Source organism: Rhineura floridana, chromosome 1, assembly GCF_030035675.1.
Source record: "Rhineura floridana isolate rRhiFlo1 chromosome 1, rRhiFlo1.hap2, whole genome shotgun sequence".
In the NCBI taxonomy this organism is placed as follows: domain Eukaryota; kingdom Metazoa; phylum Chordata; class Lepidosauria; order Squamata; family Rhineuridae; genus Rhineura; species Rhineura floridana.
In genome coordinates, this window is record NC_084480.1 from 245,996,979 (window position 1) to 246,014,978 (window position 18,000).

The 18,000-nt window shown below is 44.9% G+C and overlaps 1 protein-coding gene across 4 annotated transcripts in view; it reads left to right on the top strand.

Moving 5' to 3' along the window:
* Window positions 1-15,069, top strand: part of RBBP8 (RB binding protein 8, endonuclease) — a 74,843-nt gene extending 59,774 nt beyond the window's left edge. For all 4 annotated transcript variants that reach the window (XM_061596895.1, XM_061596886.1, XM_061596879.1 and 1 more), the window contains exons 18-19: window positions 11,719-11,860; window positions 14,538-15,069. In XM_061596895.1, the coding sequence (XP_061452879.1) occupies window positions 11,719-11,860; window positions 14,538-14,635 (240 nt within the window). In that variant the 3' untranslated portion in view covers window positions 14,636-15,069. The remainder of the gene's footprint in view (window positions 1-11,718; window positions 11,861-14,537) is intronic.
* Window positions 15,070-18,000: the final 2,931 nt, after the last annotated feature.

Consider the following 18,000-nt stretch of genomic DNA (forward strand, 5'->3'; position numbering starts at 1 on the left):
TTGGGTGTTAAATCGCACATTACATAATGTCTGAGATTTTCCTGCCTAATTTAGAGTTATCTTGTACTCATTCTATTGCGTAGTGAAATCTGATTTCCCCCAGGTAGCATACCATCAGATGGGTAGTAACACCGCCTATTGTCCAAAGGCAGGAATGCATGGGAGTCAAGACTTCGGCTGCTCCATCCGGCTTGACCCCATTCCATTCCTGCCTTTGTCCTAGGTTGGATCCTTTAGCCTTAGCTAGTCTTAGCTCTGGCTGTGAGTTTGTTCCTTGTCCTTCTTGTTAGTTCTCTTAAGTATTTGTCTTTTTTCTTGTGTTTGTATTTTTTACGTGTTTTTTAAAACATTCTTTATATTTAGATAAATGTTTTCATGGGGGTTCTCCCTGGGTGGGTTTATTGTAGAACTCGTTCTTACAGCTCGCCCAGCCTTCCCCCCTGGAGCCCACATGCACGGCTCCATTCCCCCGTTTCTCTGCCGCCCCAGCTCCAGTCCGCTGCCGTTCCTGTCATGAACCTGTATATGTTCATGAGTTATTAAAATCCATAAAGGGAACATCTTGGTTCAAGCAAAGAATTCTGGGAGTTTAAATGTTAAGAAAGACAGGCCTCTGATAGAATTCCACTTAGGTTTCGGTTTCCGGCTGAGGATGGTTAAGAAGAAGCCTAAACAGAAACACCTGGTTATCTGTGCTGATTAACAAGTGCCTGGCACCCAAGGTCATTCTTGGCCTGTACAGTGAAACACCGGTTGGGAGGGGGGCCTGGAAGGCGCGAAAGAGTGAGAAACCTCTAGAAGGGGTTACATCAGACATTTTCTGATTGGTTCCTGAATCCTGGACCGTTAGGATTCTTTCCCTTAAGTATAGGGCTAGGAACCCATAGCCTTTGTTCTCTGCTGCCTCGGTTACAGAGTTCCATAGCTTTCTACCTTTTATGGTTCCATGGTGTTGCCTATGGGAGGTAACCTATGCCTGGTTCCATTGCTTTGTGGTTAACATCATTCTCTCTTAGGAGGGATGCCACTTCAACCATCTACCTCATATGTAAGTATTAGGTTAGAAAAGGTTGTTATTTTCCTGTTGTGTGTATGAATTCTCTTGTATGTACCTAAACCCCTGTTTGGGTGTATGGTCTTAAAGGATTACTTGCTGCTACATATATTGATGTGCACTTATCTATTTTAATAAAGCTACTTCTATTTAACCTGGTGTGTTCATTGAGAGAAAGGGTGGTTCTGGATTCAGCACCTTGGCCATTCTCAGTCACGTAACTACCAGAGAGGGAAAAAGAAGTTAAAAGCTTAATTCTATTTTTTTGGGTTTTACCAGAGGTTTCCTGACATGGAGCGTAAGTTTGGCTCTTGTCTTTTTGGACCTTGGTTTACCTAGTGTCTGGGCTCAGAGATCCCCTGACTCTGAGTGGTACCAGTAAAAGGGGTGGTGGCAGCCTACTATTCTACCTTGCAGGGTTGGCGTTGGACACACAGCCTTGGCAAGGGTGAATTGGTATATTTTGGTTCCAGATCAATTGCCCTAAGGGTGGGAATTGGGTCTGACACATGATCCTAGTGCCTTGACGGCGGGGATTCATGACAGTTCCTACTGGTGGCTTCCATCTGCGTTGAACTCGTAGCTGCAGCTCCTTCTCCTGTTGTCGTCCTTTTGCAGCGATGGCTCCCACCTCCCTTGGGGCTCATGGCCCTTTCCCGCCAGCGGCTTCTGCCTGCGTTGGAGCTTGCGGCTGTGGCTCCTTCTCCTCCTGCCCATTGTCCTTTTGCGGCGGCAGCTCCCACGTTCCTTGGGACTCACGGCTGCGGCCCCAGCCCCATCTCCTGTCCACCGCCCCTTTGTGGCAGCTCACAGTGGCGGCTCCTTCTCCTCCCGCCCACCCACTTGTTTCAGAGCTCATGGCTCCGGCTCCATGTCCTGCCTGCTCCTGCCTGCTGCCCTTTCGCGGCTGCATACGAGCTTGCAGCAGCTTTTACTTTCCGGCCTCTTTCCCACCTCGCCTGCCCTGTGCAGCTTGCTGCGGCAGCCCACTCCATTCCAGCAGCAGCTTTTCTTCCCCTGGACGTTTTAAAAGCCTGTGGCTACTGCTTCACGCCATATTTTGCTGGCGCTATACAGTAGCTTATCTTTTCCCCAGGCCGCTTTAGAAGCTCACGCTTACTGCCTCACGCCATATTTTGCTGGCATTATAGAGCTGCCATTTTGTGGTGCCGCCATTTTTTGTCTGTCTTCTTCCTCATAGGCGGCCATTTTCTGTTGCTGTTTTTCCCACTCTTTTTCTTTGGTCGCCATTTTGGCTGCCATTTTCCTGCCTTTTTTCCTTCTTCTCAGTCACCAGTGCCTTTCTGTCCCTGGCCTTGCTGTTTGTCCCTGGCCTTCTGGCTCTGGCCTCCTCTTGTTTACTCCCTCCTTAGACAAAGAACAAAAAGAGGATTAAGGGGACAAACACGGAAAGAAGGGAATGGAGCAATAAGGAAGGAAGAAGGGATAAGGAGTCATATTTTACAGAAATAATAAAATGAGAGAAGAAAAGAAAACTAATAGGAAGGAATTGGCTGTTTTGAGGTCATACCGCTTCCCTCTACCATGGACATGTTCTACTGGCCACCCTAAATCCACCACACCCCTCTACCTGTGCGTGAAGTAGTTGTCTGCTTGAGGTCATACCACTCTCCTCTACCGTGGGAGTGTTCTACTGGACACCCTCAATCCACCACACCCCTCTACCTGTGCATGTGTTGATTGCTCTCCCATCGCACCCTGCAGTCTGTGCATGTGTGAAGTGATTGATCGCCTTCATTGGACTGTCTTGCCTAGTACCGCTCTCCTCTACCATGGGCGTGCTTACCATCGCTGAACTATTGATTGATTGATTGATTGATTGCACTTGTATACCGCCCCATAGCTGAAGCTCTCTGGTCAGTTTACAGCAACCAAAAACATTAGAACAAACATACAATTTAAAACACAATTTTAAAAACAATTTAAAACACAATTTTAAAATTTAAAACAATTTAAAACACATGCTAAAATGCCTGGGAGAAGAGGAAAGTCTTGACCTGATGCCGAAAAGATAGCAGTGTTGGCGCCAGGCGCACCTTGTCAGGCAAATCATTTCATAATTTGGGGGCCACCACTGAGAAGGCCCTCTCCCTTGTTGCCACCCTCCCAGCTTCCCTTGGAGTAGGCACCCGGAGGAGGGCCTCTGATCTTGAACGTAGTGTATGGGTGGGTTCGTATCGGGACAGGCCTTCCATCAGGTATTGTGGTCCCAAGCCGTGTAAGGCTTTATTGGTCAAAACCAGCACCTTGAATCGAGCTCGGAAACATATAGGCAGCCAATGCAAGCGGGCCAGAATCTGTTTTATATGTTTGGACCATCTGGTCCCTGTTACCAATCTGGCTGCTGCATTTTGCACAAGCTGCAGTTTCCGAACCGTCTTCAAAGGCAGCCCCACATAGAGTGCATTGCAGTAATCTAATTTGAAGGTTACCAGAGCATGGACAACTGAAGTGAGGTTATCCCTGTCCAGATAGGGACGTAGCTGGGCCACCAACCGAAGTTGGTAGAAGGCACTCTGTACCACCAAGGCTACCTGAGCCTCAAGTGACAGAGATGGTTCTAGGAGAACCCCCAAGCTACGAACCTGCTCCTTTAGGGGGAGTGCAACCCTATCCAGGACAGGTTGGACATCCACCATCTGGTCAGAAGAACCACCCACTAGCAGCATCTCAGTCTTGTCTGGATTGAGCCTCAGTTTATTAGCCCTCGTCCCGTCCATTGTCGCAGCCAGGCACCGGTTCAGCACATTGACAGCCTCACCTGAAGAAGATGAAAAGGATAAATAGAGCTGCGTCTCATCAGCATACTGATGGCAACTCAGTCCAAAGCTCTGGATGACCGCACCCAATGGTTTCATGTAGATGTTGAACAGCATGGGGGACAGAACTGACCCCTGCGGAACCCCATACTGGAGAGTCCAGGGTGCCGAGCAATGTTCCCCAAGCACTACCTTCTGGAGACGACCTGCCAAGTAGGAGCGGAACCACCGCAATGCAGTCCCTCCCACTCCCAACTCAGCCAGTCTTCCCAGAAGGACACCATGGTCGATGGTATCAAAACCCGCTGAGAGATCAAGGAGAATCAACAGAGTCACACTCCCCCTGTCTCTCTCCCAACAAAGGTCATCATACAGGGCGACCAAGGCTGTTTCCATGCCAAAACTAGGCTTGAAACCCGACTGAAATGGATCCAGATAATCAGTCTTATCCAAGAGAGAACTACCTTCCACTGTACCTAGAGAATTGATTACAGGACCACAGCCCGGACCACAGCCCATCGATGATATGCAGCCATCAACACCTCGGGCCATGCCTACAGCCAAGCCATCTAAGCATAAACATTCCAAGCACACCCCTTCCAAATGTACCAAGAAGTCACATCTTTCTGCTAAACAGATAGCTAACAGACGATCTTGATATATCAGTCTTCTGTCTTCATGGGCTGCATCTGCTGACTGCCAACAGAGCTTGGAAGCCACTTTCCGTTCATCTGCTGAGTCTTCGTCGGAGGAATTTGAAGGTTTCCCAGAACAGCCTCCTGTGGTGACCCCTCACCAGGGAGTTCTCCCTTCACAACTCCCAACCCCCATTCCTGAGCAGCCTGGGCCATCTGTGGCTCCACCACAGCCTCAGCTGCCCTGGGATTCTCAGGCTTATGTGACCCCCTTGCAAGGTCTACTTTTGAACCAGACATTTCTCTCCCAGTTCAGAGATGTGCTGTTTGGTTCCATCTCCTCTGAGACCCAAAGGCCTACACATCAGGCATGACCCTCACCCTCATCTGAGGTTGATTGAGAACAACCAATGGGCCTTGTCTCCTAACCCCTTTGACATCACCAGAGGTAGGATCCGACATGGACTTGAGGATGAAGCTAATCCACTCGATCACTTCATCACCACAGAGGGGAACGAGGCAGAGTTGAGCTGGGAGTCAGATGGAGAGGAAGAGAGCTCACATCGTCTCTGACTCTTTGGACTATTTCACCTTATTCCACAAAGCCTTAAGTACTCTGGGTCTTGAGGGGCCAGTAGCTGAAACTTCATCGGCTCCTGTCAAGGGGGAGAGAGTAGTGAAAGCTCCCAAGTTTTCAGTTCATTCTTTCCCAGTACCTGGCCCTCTCAATAAAATGGCGAAGGTGGAATGGGTCATCCTCTTCAGGCACATCATGTGACAGCGTTTGCTAACAAATTTTATTCACTAGACCCCTGACTTCATGAATTTTTTAAAAGTTCCTTCAGTGGATGTGCCTATCTCTGCTCTTGTTTCCAGATCTCACCTACCTAAGGAAGGTGATTTCCAATTCAGAGACCCATCTGAATGGAGACTGGACTTTGCTTTTCAAAGAACCCACAAAGCGTCAGCATATTCAATTTGAGCTTCCTGCACAGCCTCCCTAATCACCAGAACTTCAATGATGTGGCTTGATAAATTGCTTGATAACCCAAAGCCTGACCAGGCTAGATTATGCAGGACCCTGGTCAAGCTACACAAGGCTGCAGCATTTGTTGCAGATGCATCACTTGATGCAACACAATTTGCCCTTAGGGCTATGTCCACAGGGGTGGTAGCCCGCCACACCCTTTGGCTTCGCCATTGGGATGCTGACAACACCGCTCGTATCAACCTTGCCATGTCCCCTACTCTGGCTCCCTCTTGTTTGGGGATGAAGCCCTCAAGGTGGTACTAGTGGACCCCAAAGACAAGAGGAAGCCCATATTAGCCATTACTAAACAGGATGACTGCAGAACTGTCCACAGATTGTCATCTTACCCATACCGGCAGCCCTTTCGGGCTTTGTGGCCCGGTCGCCAAGAGGATACTGGAACAGACAGCAATTCTTCGGCCACAACCAGAATCAGACACGAGAAGCATACTCCACCCACTGGCCATGGGTGGCGTCAGCAGCACCAATAGTGATGCCATACCAATAGGTGGCAGACTTCTACATTTCACCAGAGCCTGGAGACATGTAACAATGGATGCATGGATGTGAGATACTGTGACTCAAGGTTACACAATAGAGTTCTGGGAGTTCCCTCCTTAAAGGTTCATACCATCCGTCCTCTCCACCTCTTCTGAGCAGCAGGCAGTGATGACAGAGGCCATAAGCCACTTGCTGTCAATAGGTGCAATAGAGCCAGTGGAGCCCGCCGAATTTTACTTAGGTGTCTACTCCATTCTCTTTGCAGTGCCCAAAAAAGATCATTCATGGAGGGTGATCCTGGATCTCAAATTTCTCAACACCTTTATCAGGCATTGACACTTCAGAATGGAGTCCCTGTTTTCGATTATGGAGGCGCTTCAGGAGGGGAATTTTTGGCTTCTATCAGTCTGATAGAATGTATCTGATAGATGTAGGTACATGTCCCCATCCTGCCAAACCATCAAAAGTTCCTGAGGTTCACCTACAACCGGGCTCACTTCCAGTATCGGGCCCTCCTGTTTGGTTTCTCGTCAGCTCCAAGGGTGTTCACAAAGCTGCTCTGGTGATGCACCTTTGGTTCCAAGGGATCCACATCTATCCCTACCTGGACAACCTCCTGGTGAGGGCACACTCCATCTCCCAGGCATCCATCCATGTACATCTCACCCTCAATGCCTTGAGGGACCATGGCTTCCTCATGAAGTTGGAAAAGAATCACCTGATTTTGACACAGCATCTTCAGCACCTGGGAGTCATTTTGGAAACATTTTGTGTGATGGTGTTTCTGTCCCCAGACAGGATAGCTGCCACTATTCACATTGCTCGCCATTTGATGACTAGAAGGATGGAGAATGTGATGATTGTAGCCAAGGCCCTGGGACTCCTCATTTCCTCCATTCACATCATCCCTTGGGCTCGCCACCACACATGACCACTCCAGTGGGCTTTGCTGCCCTTTTAGCTGGACATCGCCAACTCCAGACATAGGAGGGTACATCTCTCACCTCATCTGAGGGCGTCATTTCATTGGTGGACAATAGCCAGAAATCTGGGGAAAGGAATGCCCTTCAGAGAACCAGAGAGGGTTCTTACCACGACTGATGCCAGTCTTCTGGGCTGGAGTGCCCACTGCAATTCCCTCTTCATTCAGGGGCAGTAGACACTTTCCAAGCAAAGCCTCAGCATAAACTTGCTGGACTTGTGAGAAGTGCACCTGCCCCTCCTCCACTTTCATCCAAGACTTCATCTGATCGACGTTCTCATTTGTACCAGCAACATCAGCGTGAAGGTGCATTTGAACCGCCAAGGGGGCACTCATTCGAGGGCCCTATAGGCAGAATCCACTCTCATCTTCAACTGGGCCGAATGTCACCTACATTTCTTGAGAGCAGAGCATCTCATCAGTGACCTCAATATAGCAGCAGACTTGCTCAGCAGACAGTGAGTGCTTCCGTGGGAGTGGAAACTGCATACCAGGGTATTCCAGCAACAGAACTGTTGATTAGGGCCCTTCACCACCAATCTCTTTGCCTCGTCCCCAAATGCCCAACTCCTGAGCTTCTTCGCCCATTATCATCAATGGCCCCAAAGCGATCAATGCATTGGCAACTCCTTGACCAAGAGGCATTCTCTATGTCTTTTCTCCGGTTCGGCTACTGGGACACACAATCAAGAAGATTCATCAGGAACATACTCGGATTGTTCTCCTGGCCCCTTTCTGGCCACACCGGCCATGGTTTTCGGATCTCCTGTCTCTTTTGACCCAGGAACTGTGGCATCTACCATTGTTGGCAGACCTACTCTCGCAGGGTCAGTTCGTCATCCAGACCCCAGCTGGCTGAGTCTGACAGCCTGAGCGGTCTTACTTGAGACATTCAGGATTTTCTAAGGACATTGTAGCTACCATTTTGGCCTCTGGAACGCAGTTCACAATCCGCATATATCAATCCACGTGGCCAGCCTTTGTTACTTGGTGTTGTAAACAGCAAATCTACTCCTCCAAGGCTAGCGTTAATCACCTACTTGAATTCCTCCACGAGGGTTTCTTGATGGGACTGAAGCCTAACACCCTACACAGGCAGGCCTCAGCCATCTCATCCATATTGTCCGCACAAATGGACCAGCCTTCTCTTGGAACACACCCCTTGGTCAAGCTTTTCCTGAGAAGATCTTCTCTCCTGTCACCGCCTGTAGTTTATCCATTTCCTTCCTGGAGCCTTCCAAAAGTCCTTCAAGTATTGCAGCATCCTCCTTTTGAACCTCTCAAGTCTGCATTGTTACATTTGCTCTCATATAAAGTCCTGCTTCTCATGGCAGTTACTTCAGCCCAGAGGGTGTTGGATCTGGCAGCCTTGTCTGTTGCCCACCATTTCTGCGTCTTCCACAAGGACTCTGTCAAGTTGCGCCCAGATCCTACCTTTCATCCTAAGGTTTCTTCCATCTTTCACTGTAATCAGGATATCATCTTGCCATCCTTTTGCCCTCAGCCAACTCATCCTCTGGAGAAGGCCTGGCACTCCCTGGACGTTTGTCAAGCCCTGAAAGTCTATCTGGCCAGGACCCGGAACATTCAGCTATCCGAGGCCCTTTTCATCTTGTTTCATCCAAAGACATTGGGGAAGAAAGTCACCAGCTCAACAGTGTTTCATTAGCTGAAGGCTTTCATTATCCTGGCTTATGAATCTCTTCGGATACCAATGCCTCAGAACATCACAGCCGATTCTATGAGGTCGGCGGCCACTATGGCTGCCTTTGCAACCTATGCACCCATTGCAGATATTTGTAAGGCAGCTGTGTGGTCCACTCCTAATACCTTTATTAGACACTATAGATTGTTTGGCTTCAGCAGACGCCTCATTTGGTAGGAGAGTTCTGCAGCAGGTACTATCATCATCTTAGGCAGCCTGGGCCCACCATATTGGGATTGCTTTGGTATATCCCACCTGATGGTATGCTACCTGGGGGAAACGGACCATTGGTTTCACCCAAAGGGTGGTTTCCCTGGGTGTCATACCATCAAGGCCCTCCCTGTTGAGGGGGGCTGTCTAGCTTTTTCTGGTGATAATTTTGTCCATTGTTTAATAACTCTTCCTCATGTTTCAAATAAATACAGTTTCTTTGAAATTATATTTCATTCACTGCTAAGGCTGTTTTTGATGTTCTTGCTGGAATTACAGTTGTTCACTGTTTGCGCATATTTCCTGTATGGAGTCAAACTGTGTATTGTATGTTTGCTGCTCCTTTTATTATTGTCTGCCTCTTTATATTAATGTCTGGCTGAGAGTTTCTGTCCGAAAAGAGATGTCCAGATCCGGTGTATAGTTCATCCGGAATGGAATGGGGTCAAGCCGGATGGAGCAGCGGAAGTCTTGACTCTTGTGCATTCCTGCCTTTGGACACTAGGCAGCACTATTACCCACCTGATAGTATGATACCTGGGGAAACCACCCTTCAGGTGAGACCAATGGTCCATTCTATTTGTGGGCAACAAAATGGCAAATGGTTGCTGCTGCTGAGCATGTTCCATTGACATGAGCAGTCTCAGTAGTACGTGTAGAAATCGGACATGTATCTATAACAAGTTCATGTGCTGGCTGTGGGCCTGGGCTAGAAGCAGGATTTGGGCAGAACTCCATAGAGCTCTGCATTCTTTTCCCAGGGCCATATTCAACTAACACCTTGCACTAGCATAAGCCAGCACAAGGATTCCTGCTAGTGCAGCGGAACTTCCCTCTCCCACTCACCCTGGTCCAGAGGATCAGGAAAAACCCCAGAACAGCACAAGGGGGGGAGAAGGGAAATTGTTCCATTGTGCAAGCAGAAATATTTGTGTGGACAGACCAATCTCCCTAGTGCTACATGAATACAACAGAATTTTTGTTGTTGTTGTTGTTATGTGCCTTCAAGTCGATTACGACTTATGGCGACCCTATGAATCAGCGACCTCCAAGAGCATCTGTCATGAACCACCCTGTTCAGATCTTGTAAGTTCAGGTCTGTGGCTTCCTTTATGGAATCAATCCATCTCTTGTTTGGTCTTCCTCTTTTTCTACTCCCTGCTGTTTTCCCCAGCATTATTGTCTTTAGAATTTTTGTTAATAGTTGTTTAATAGACGTTTCTATTTTTTCTTCTTCTCTCTGCCCTAAAGTGGGATTGGAAACAGGGAAAGGCTAGTTAGGAAATGGCCTTAAGACACATAATCACCACTCACAGACTGAGGCAGAAAAGGGAATTTTATGGTAAGATAGACTTGTGTGAACTGACTCTGTTGATAAGCACTGTGAGGCAGGTGGTATAAAAGTCTAGTATGCGACGATTGCTTTACACATGCAATTCATCCCTTCATCACCAAGCAAAGAACTTGCATGTGTAAACCAGCCATTAAAATTCCAAACATTTTCTAACTACTGCTCTGCAGAAAGCAACTTTTCTTCCACATTGAAACAATCCCCCTCAGTCTACTTTATATGCCACTTTTGGCATGATATCGTATCCCTTTTTTTTATACAGTAGTGCCCCGCTTTTTGGCGTTCCGCTAATATGGCAGTTTTCAATTAAAGGCCCCACTCATATGGCACTTGCTCCGCTTTTACGGCGTTTTTCGGGCGTTGGGTGCCATTTTGTTGACAGAGTTCCGCATTTTGGCCGGTTTCACTTTTCGGTGGGGGTCTGGAACGTAACCCACCGTATGAGTGGGGCCCTACTGTAATTCCTTGTTGTTTGGAACTTGCAAGATGTCAGAGTTCTAATTAAACTGAAGCATGAATTTATCTCAGAGAAAGAGATTTCTAGATTCATAAACATTGTGGTTCTGTATAATGTCGGTATCGTATAGTTCTGAAAGGGAATGTTGCTTGATACACAGCATGTAATCTTAGTACACATTGGCAACGGGGATTAACAATTTTCCTTTCTTAATGTATTCTGGAGCCTCCTTAGGGAGCTTTATGTGTGTGTTTGTATCTGTTATTCAGGCCAATGGGAAGATTGTACCAAAATTTTTTAAAGAGAATAAGACTGTAAAACACATTTGTACATTTGAAAGTGCTAAATAAATAAATCATGAACAATGATAAAAAAAATATGGTGATAGGCATGTGTTCTAAGGGAAGATTAATGTTACCTTGTCAGAATTGAAGGCCAGCACAGACATGAGGGGGGCAGGATGAGTATAACAGTGCACCATTGTTAGACCCAGATAAGGCAAGGGGCAAGAATGCACACAAGAAGAGAGGAAGAGGGAGTACATGAGCCTGTGCATGTGCCTGATCCTAATCATGATTGGGAGCCTAGGAACACTGTCTGCACTTGTTCTATATTCAAATTGCTCAGAGCTGCAAACTCTTAAGGTATTCTATAGACTGAGAAATCACTCTGCATACACAGTTCTAAATGTTACTTTATTATACCAGAAGTGATTCTACAGTTCATGGGTCTGTTTGGAAAACCCACAAGCCAGCCATATATATTATCCAGTCATTCAGAAAATATGTTTGCATGCAGACACAGAAATGATACATGGGATTCATTATGAATTTGAAAAACATGAGGTGCAAAGCAGCCATAGGGCAAACAACTAAAAGTATGCAGATGCAATTCAGCATCAGTGAGCTACCACAGATTGGCATATTTTCTTGAGATGGTTGATGTTATTGCTTCTTGGGTATTCTGGTTCAGATGTCATTTCTTAATATTATGATTCTGCAATGTCTCTTTAGTACTATGCAGATTTTCCAGAAGAGGTGAGGGAGAAGAAGTTAGCTGCCTGTTCAAGGCACCGGTCTCGCTACGTTCCTCCTGATACACCGGAAAATTTCTGGGAAGTAGGATTCCCATCCACCCAAATGTGTGTTGAAAGAGGCAAGTATATAAAACAATGGCTTATAAAAATGGAACTGTGAAATAATAGACACAGTTCTGTCTTCTTTATGTTTGATCAGCAAGCTGAGTTGCCGTGAATAATTACAGGAATCTGCAGGACCAACCTACAGAGCTACTACTGGGGGGGGAAACGCTATTTTTAACTTTTTTAAAGTTTGAAATACCTAAGAAAGGCTTCCCTTGCTTAGCTATCCATCTGCCTGAGAACAGAACTAATGATTGCTGATATTTTTGGATGAGAAACAATGGCTGCAGTTGCACTTCACAGTTAATGGTTTGCTATGAACACACAGACAGCTCCTGCTTTACTCTTCCCCAGCAGTACTGGAAACAACAAACCATGATGCCTGGCTTAGTGTTAAATCCGAACTAGAATTCATGGTTTGATTTGCTTCAAGCAAACTATGATGTGAATCCAGGACTTGTTCTTCGATTCTTGCTTTGCTGTGGCTTGCATGAAACAAACCACAACCCCCACTTTATTGTTATTTTATCAAAGGGACTTACATTAAAACCAGTTAAAACAAACACAATCAATAAAAAACTTGAAAGCACATCAGTACAAATAAAGGACAAGTTCTGCCCCACTAAAAGAGGTCACCTGTAGGCGAGACTCCGTACATCAAGGTCCAAAAGCCTGGATTAAAGAGGAAAGTCTTTGCCTGGTGCCTAAAAATAAAGATAGCACCAGGCATGCCTCCCTGGGCAAAGCATTCCACAAGTGGGGGGGAGGCACCACTCAAAAGGCCCATTCTAGTCTAGCCACCCTCCAAACCTCCAATGGAGGGAGTATACGAAGAATTGGAACTGTTCACAATGTTTTCTGTTTGGAAAGGAAAGGGGTTCCCCTCTGCCCAGTGCCCACCCATCCTATCTCCTCCCCTCTCCCTCTTCTTCCCCAGGTCAGTTTCACCTATCTTAACCATGATTGCACAGGAGTAAATCCCACTAAACTCAAAAACCATGCAAATGATCAAACCTCTCCTCCCTCCCATCACCTCCTTTTTGCCCCCTCACCTTCCATTCTCCTCCTTCTGCTCTCCCCTTCTTCCTTCCCTCTACTCTCCCCTTCCCCTTCACCCCCCGGTCAGTTTCACCTACCTTAGCCATGATTGCCTGCAAGTAAATTCCACTGAACTCAATAAGCATGCAACTGATCAGACCTGCCTTTCCCCTCTCTTCCCCCTTCCTCCTCTCTTGCCCACTCCAGGCCTCCCTCCCCATGGTCAGTTTTACCTGTCCTAAGCATGATTGCACAGGAGTAAATCCCACTGAACTCAATAAACATGCAAATGATCAAACCTGCCCCCCTCCCCCTCCTGCCTGCTTCCATTTCCCTCCCCATCCCCTGTGGGCAGTTTCCCCTGTCCTAAGCATGATTGCAGTGGAGTAAATCCCATTGAACTCAATACGCATGCAAATGATCAATCCATTCTCAGCAAACTTGCACAGGATCCCATTTCTTACCTCCCAGATTAAAAAACAGAGAAATTCACTAATAAGCAAAAAAACCTTGCGGTTTAAGATTGTACCTATAGCCAAGAGATATTTCTATCAAACTTTAAAAAGCAGGGAAATTGGGCACCTACAGTGAATGCACCAGGGCAGCAGGAGACCTGACCTCCTCTCTGAGATATTGTACTGCCCTACATATTTGTCAAAACGCAAATACAATTTGGGTTGGTCTTTCACAGTCCAGTCCACTTCCTGTGTAGCTTGGAAGAATTTGGTAACATGTGCCTCTTAGTGAATTATTAGTGAATGCCTACAAGTGAATATTTTATATTTATTTAGCACTCTTTCTAAGTGCATCACAAACATTATTTCAATAATCTTTAGACCAACCTTAACTTGGTAGACCAGCATTATCTCCCTTTCGCAGATGCAGGGCTGAGTCACAGTGATAGGAACTAGTAACTTGTCTAAAGCCATCCATTCAGTCCATGGCTGTGGTGAAAAACAAACCAGGGACATCTCCACTTAAAGCTTATTCTTGTAACCACTGTGCTACACTAGAAAAGTTTCCTAAACTTCCCTGTTTGAACACAGAAAATTTTCTTTACATCTAGAAATATAAGTTGTGTCCTGTAATAGTTAAGAAGCTTAAAATGGTAAATAACGTTGCTTCCTGCTTGTTTGGTGCTGCAGACCGCAAACAGCATGTTGTCATAGTTCCACAGGCACACACTTCCTAATAACTTCTGGCTTAAATTCAAGATACATATTTGTAGATACATATTTCTGGCATACTGTATCAGAAGCTTATTTCAAGTACAATCATTTAAAAGCAATTTATTACATTTATAACCAGAGAATTTGCTAAAGATTTAAATAATTTCATGAACTTGCCACAGGCAACAAACAGGCTCTTTCTTTTTCTATGTGTGTGAAAGGAGAAGCTAGGGTAACACTGAACTTTATTTTCAAAATAGTCCTTAATTATTATTTTACTTCTTGAAAGTATATGCATTATTTTTTAGGAAATTATAATAAATTATATTGCTTTTAATATTTAACTTTTTGTATGAAGACCTTTTTACAATCTCTAATGAAAAATAAAATAAGCTATTACATGTTGAAATAGACAGGAATGTTTCTCAGTAGAATTCAATAATACTTTCTCTTGCCAAACTCACATGTTGAATTTTTTTTTAAGGTTATATAAAAGAGGACCTTGCTCCCTGCCTACGTCCTAAAAGAAGGCAGCCTTATAATGTGATGTTTTCTCCAAAAGGCAAAGAACAAAAAACATGAGGAATAAAATGTTAAAGATTGATATAGAAATCTTTTTTCCCATTAATATTTGAAACCAGTGAAAATATAAATATTATGGGGAATTCCCTCTTACCATCTGAAAATCATGGTCCCTAAACACAACTATTTAATGTATATATATTTTTGGTTTTCTATATATATTTGTGTCTTGTCCTGATTTTGCACCTTGTAGTATGGAGTTTCTGTTTCTTTGGAGTCTACAGTTCAACTCCCTAATGGCTGCCTTTATATGTTGTAAGTTGATGTGACTTTTGGGGGCCAAGCAAGTTGCAGCTGCTAAATTCAGGTCTAGGAGATTCTAATGAACCTTAGAGGATGTTTCCATTTTGCACTTGATAACTTAAATAATTTGTAACCACTTTGCCTTTTGTAATAATTTTTGGAAAAAAATATAATAAAACTGATTTTCTTAATTATGACTCTTCATACTAGTTCTTCCTAAATCTTTTATTCTGGATTACAAGACATCCTTGCCCTACAGATGTCTCAACATTTATAATGTGGCTGAGTTATTAAACACCCCATTGCAAAACTCCCCCAACAAACTTATTTGCTACTTTTGGGGGATGGGGCATTGCACCCTGCTTTCAGACTGTGTTTAGAAGTCCTTTGTGGAGTGAAAGTTAAGTTTCTATTGTTTCAGGGTACTTAAGACAACGCCTGGTTCACATGCCACAGCAGGCCAAATTATGGTTTACCATAGGCGTGAGGAACATGTAGTTCAGCAACATCTGGAGGGCCAGTAGTCATCTCTGACTACTGGCCATGCTGTCCAGGGTTCTTTCAGGGGGAGTACAACCCCATCCAAAGCAGACAATTGATCAGTTATCCAGACTCAGGATGCACCTACCCACAATGCTTCCATCTTGCTTGGATTCAGTCAGTTTATTGGCATTCATCCAGCACACCACAGAGTCCAAGCACCAGTCCAGGGCTTGCACAGCCTCTCTCAATTCAGAGGTTACTAAGAAATCAAACCGAGTTTCATCAGTGTACTGTTGTCACCTTGCCCCAAATCCTCTAATGACCACTCCCAACAGCTTCATATAGATGTTAAAACAGCATTGGGGACAGGATGGTACCCTGTGGCACCCCACAGCACGACTGTCAGAGGGCCAAAAGACAATTGCCCAGTGCTATTCTCTGAAACAGACCCCAGAGACAGGATCGGAACCACTGCAAAACAGTGCCTCCGATACCCATCTCACCAAGTTGGCCCAGAAGGATACCATGATCAATGGTATCAAAAGCTGCTGAGAGATCAAGTAAAAATAACAGTGTCACACTCCCCCTGTCCTCCCAACAGAGATCATCCATCAGGGCAACCAACGCCAATTCAGTCCCATAACCAAGCCTGAACCCAGATGGAAATGGGTCAAGATAATCTGTTTCATTCAAGAGTACTTGCAGTTGTTGCAACACAACTGTCTCAATTACCTTCCCTAAAAAGGGGGTATTCATGATTGGGTCATGAACCAATGCGTCCTTGGTGGGATTTTCTGGAGCGGTTGGATCACTGCATCTTTCAGGCAGTTGGGACCACTTCCTCACAAATCTTTCATCTTCACAGCAGCCTGTGAGGTAGGCTAGGCTGAGAGTAGTACATACACCAAAGTTGTGAAATTGCACCTACTTAGTGTTTCTTGTTATTTGTCAGGGTTGGCAAGCTGTTTTGGGGAGGGGGATTTTTTTAAAAAACAACATTGCTGTTAAAGCAAGGAGGCTGCTTTTCTGGTTTGCTTTACATGATCTACTGGGAGGAAGGGTGGGATATAAAGCTAACAAATAAAATTACATATTTTCATCTTGCTTTTCCATCCAGGAACAACCTTGGGTATATTATTCTCCTTTCCCTGCTTTTATTTTTGCAACAGCTCTATGAGGTAGGCTAGGCTATGTTAATATATGTACATAAGCAACAGTTCTTGCCAATAGATTGCGAGGGGGGATACAGTAGTCCCAATCTACATATAGTGTACTAAGCCCAGGAAATCCTATCGGCATACCTGTCTGGGAATCAAAATTAAATGAACAAAGTGGGCCTTGCCTTTGAGTAAACATGCATGAGGTCAACTGCACAGTAGCAGAGAAATTACTAGGCCAGAAGAACCACGTAGAGCTGAGCTTGAAACCTTTTTTTATATTCCTGCGACTATTACTCATTTTAAACTGATTTTAATATTGAACTTTCAATTATAACCTGCCCTGGGACCTTACAGTGAAAGGCGGATTAGAAATCAAATATTCATTCTTGCTATTGTTAGCAGAAGCCTGATAAACAGGTATTTGCAGTAATGGAAATGAATTTAGGTTCTTCTTGTATGTTGTACCAATGCAGAGAAGTGCATGTGTGATTAGTGAACGATGCATAATCGCATCAAGATTGCTGTTTTTTTAGTGTTTTAATAGTGATATGCATCCATAACATGAGATGAGGCAAAAGATGAAACAAATGGAACTGAACGCTCCAGAAAACTGTATGCTCCAGTTCCAGAACTGATTTTAGAAATTCAGGAGGTACAGTACAGAATCAACTCATAGAATAAAAATAAAGGAATGAGACTGGGGAAACAGCAGAGAAAATCTTATTAAGGCCTTTTTGCAAACAGCATGTTGGAGTGATTTAAAAGGTGCAGCCATAGCATTTTAAAAAGTGGCTCCATGGGGAATATTGTTTGGAGTTTTAGAGTTTTCTCACGCAAATGTTATTAAAACAGAGGCATTCTTTGGGCTAAGAACACACTAACCAATGAATAGAATTTGACCTTTGCTTATTTATCCTTATCGCACATTGTTTTGATGCAGATACCATGCGCGTAGTGATAGTTAAGAAATTTCCAGTACCCCTCTGTTCAGGAGAACAAGGAGAACAAGGAGTTTGTAATAAAAGCTACTCTAGGAACAACTTGACCCTCTGTCCTGAACCAGCCTATTAAATGATTTACAGCAATTTACAAGTAACCTGAACAAGATAACTGACACCAGGGATTACATAAGGAATATAAGTACTCTGGAAGTATACTTTCTACTCTGGAAAGAAAGGCATAAATTGAATTTCTGGAAGCTTTGTCTGCTCCTGAAGGATTTTGTTCAAATTATATATAGACAGTGAAATAATGTTATTGCCTGTCCCAGTATATATGGGGAAAGTGTTTGTGTATCATGGAACAGTAGAGTTGGGAGGGGTCTGTAAAGCCATCCAGTCCAACCCCCTGCAGGAATCCAACTTAAAGCATACCCAACAGATGGCTGTTCAGGGCCCTCTTGAATGCCTCCAGCATTGGATAGCCCACCAACCATCCTTTCCCCAATAAGCACATGTATCTTCACAGGTATCACTTCAC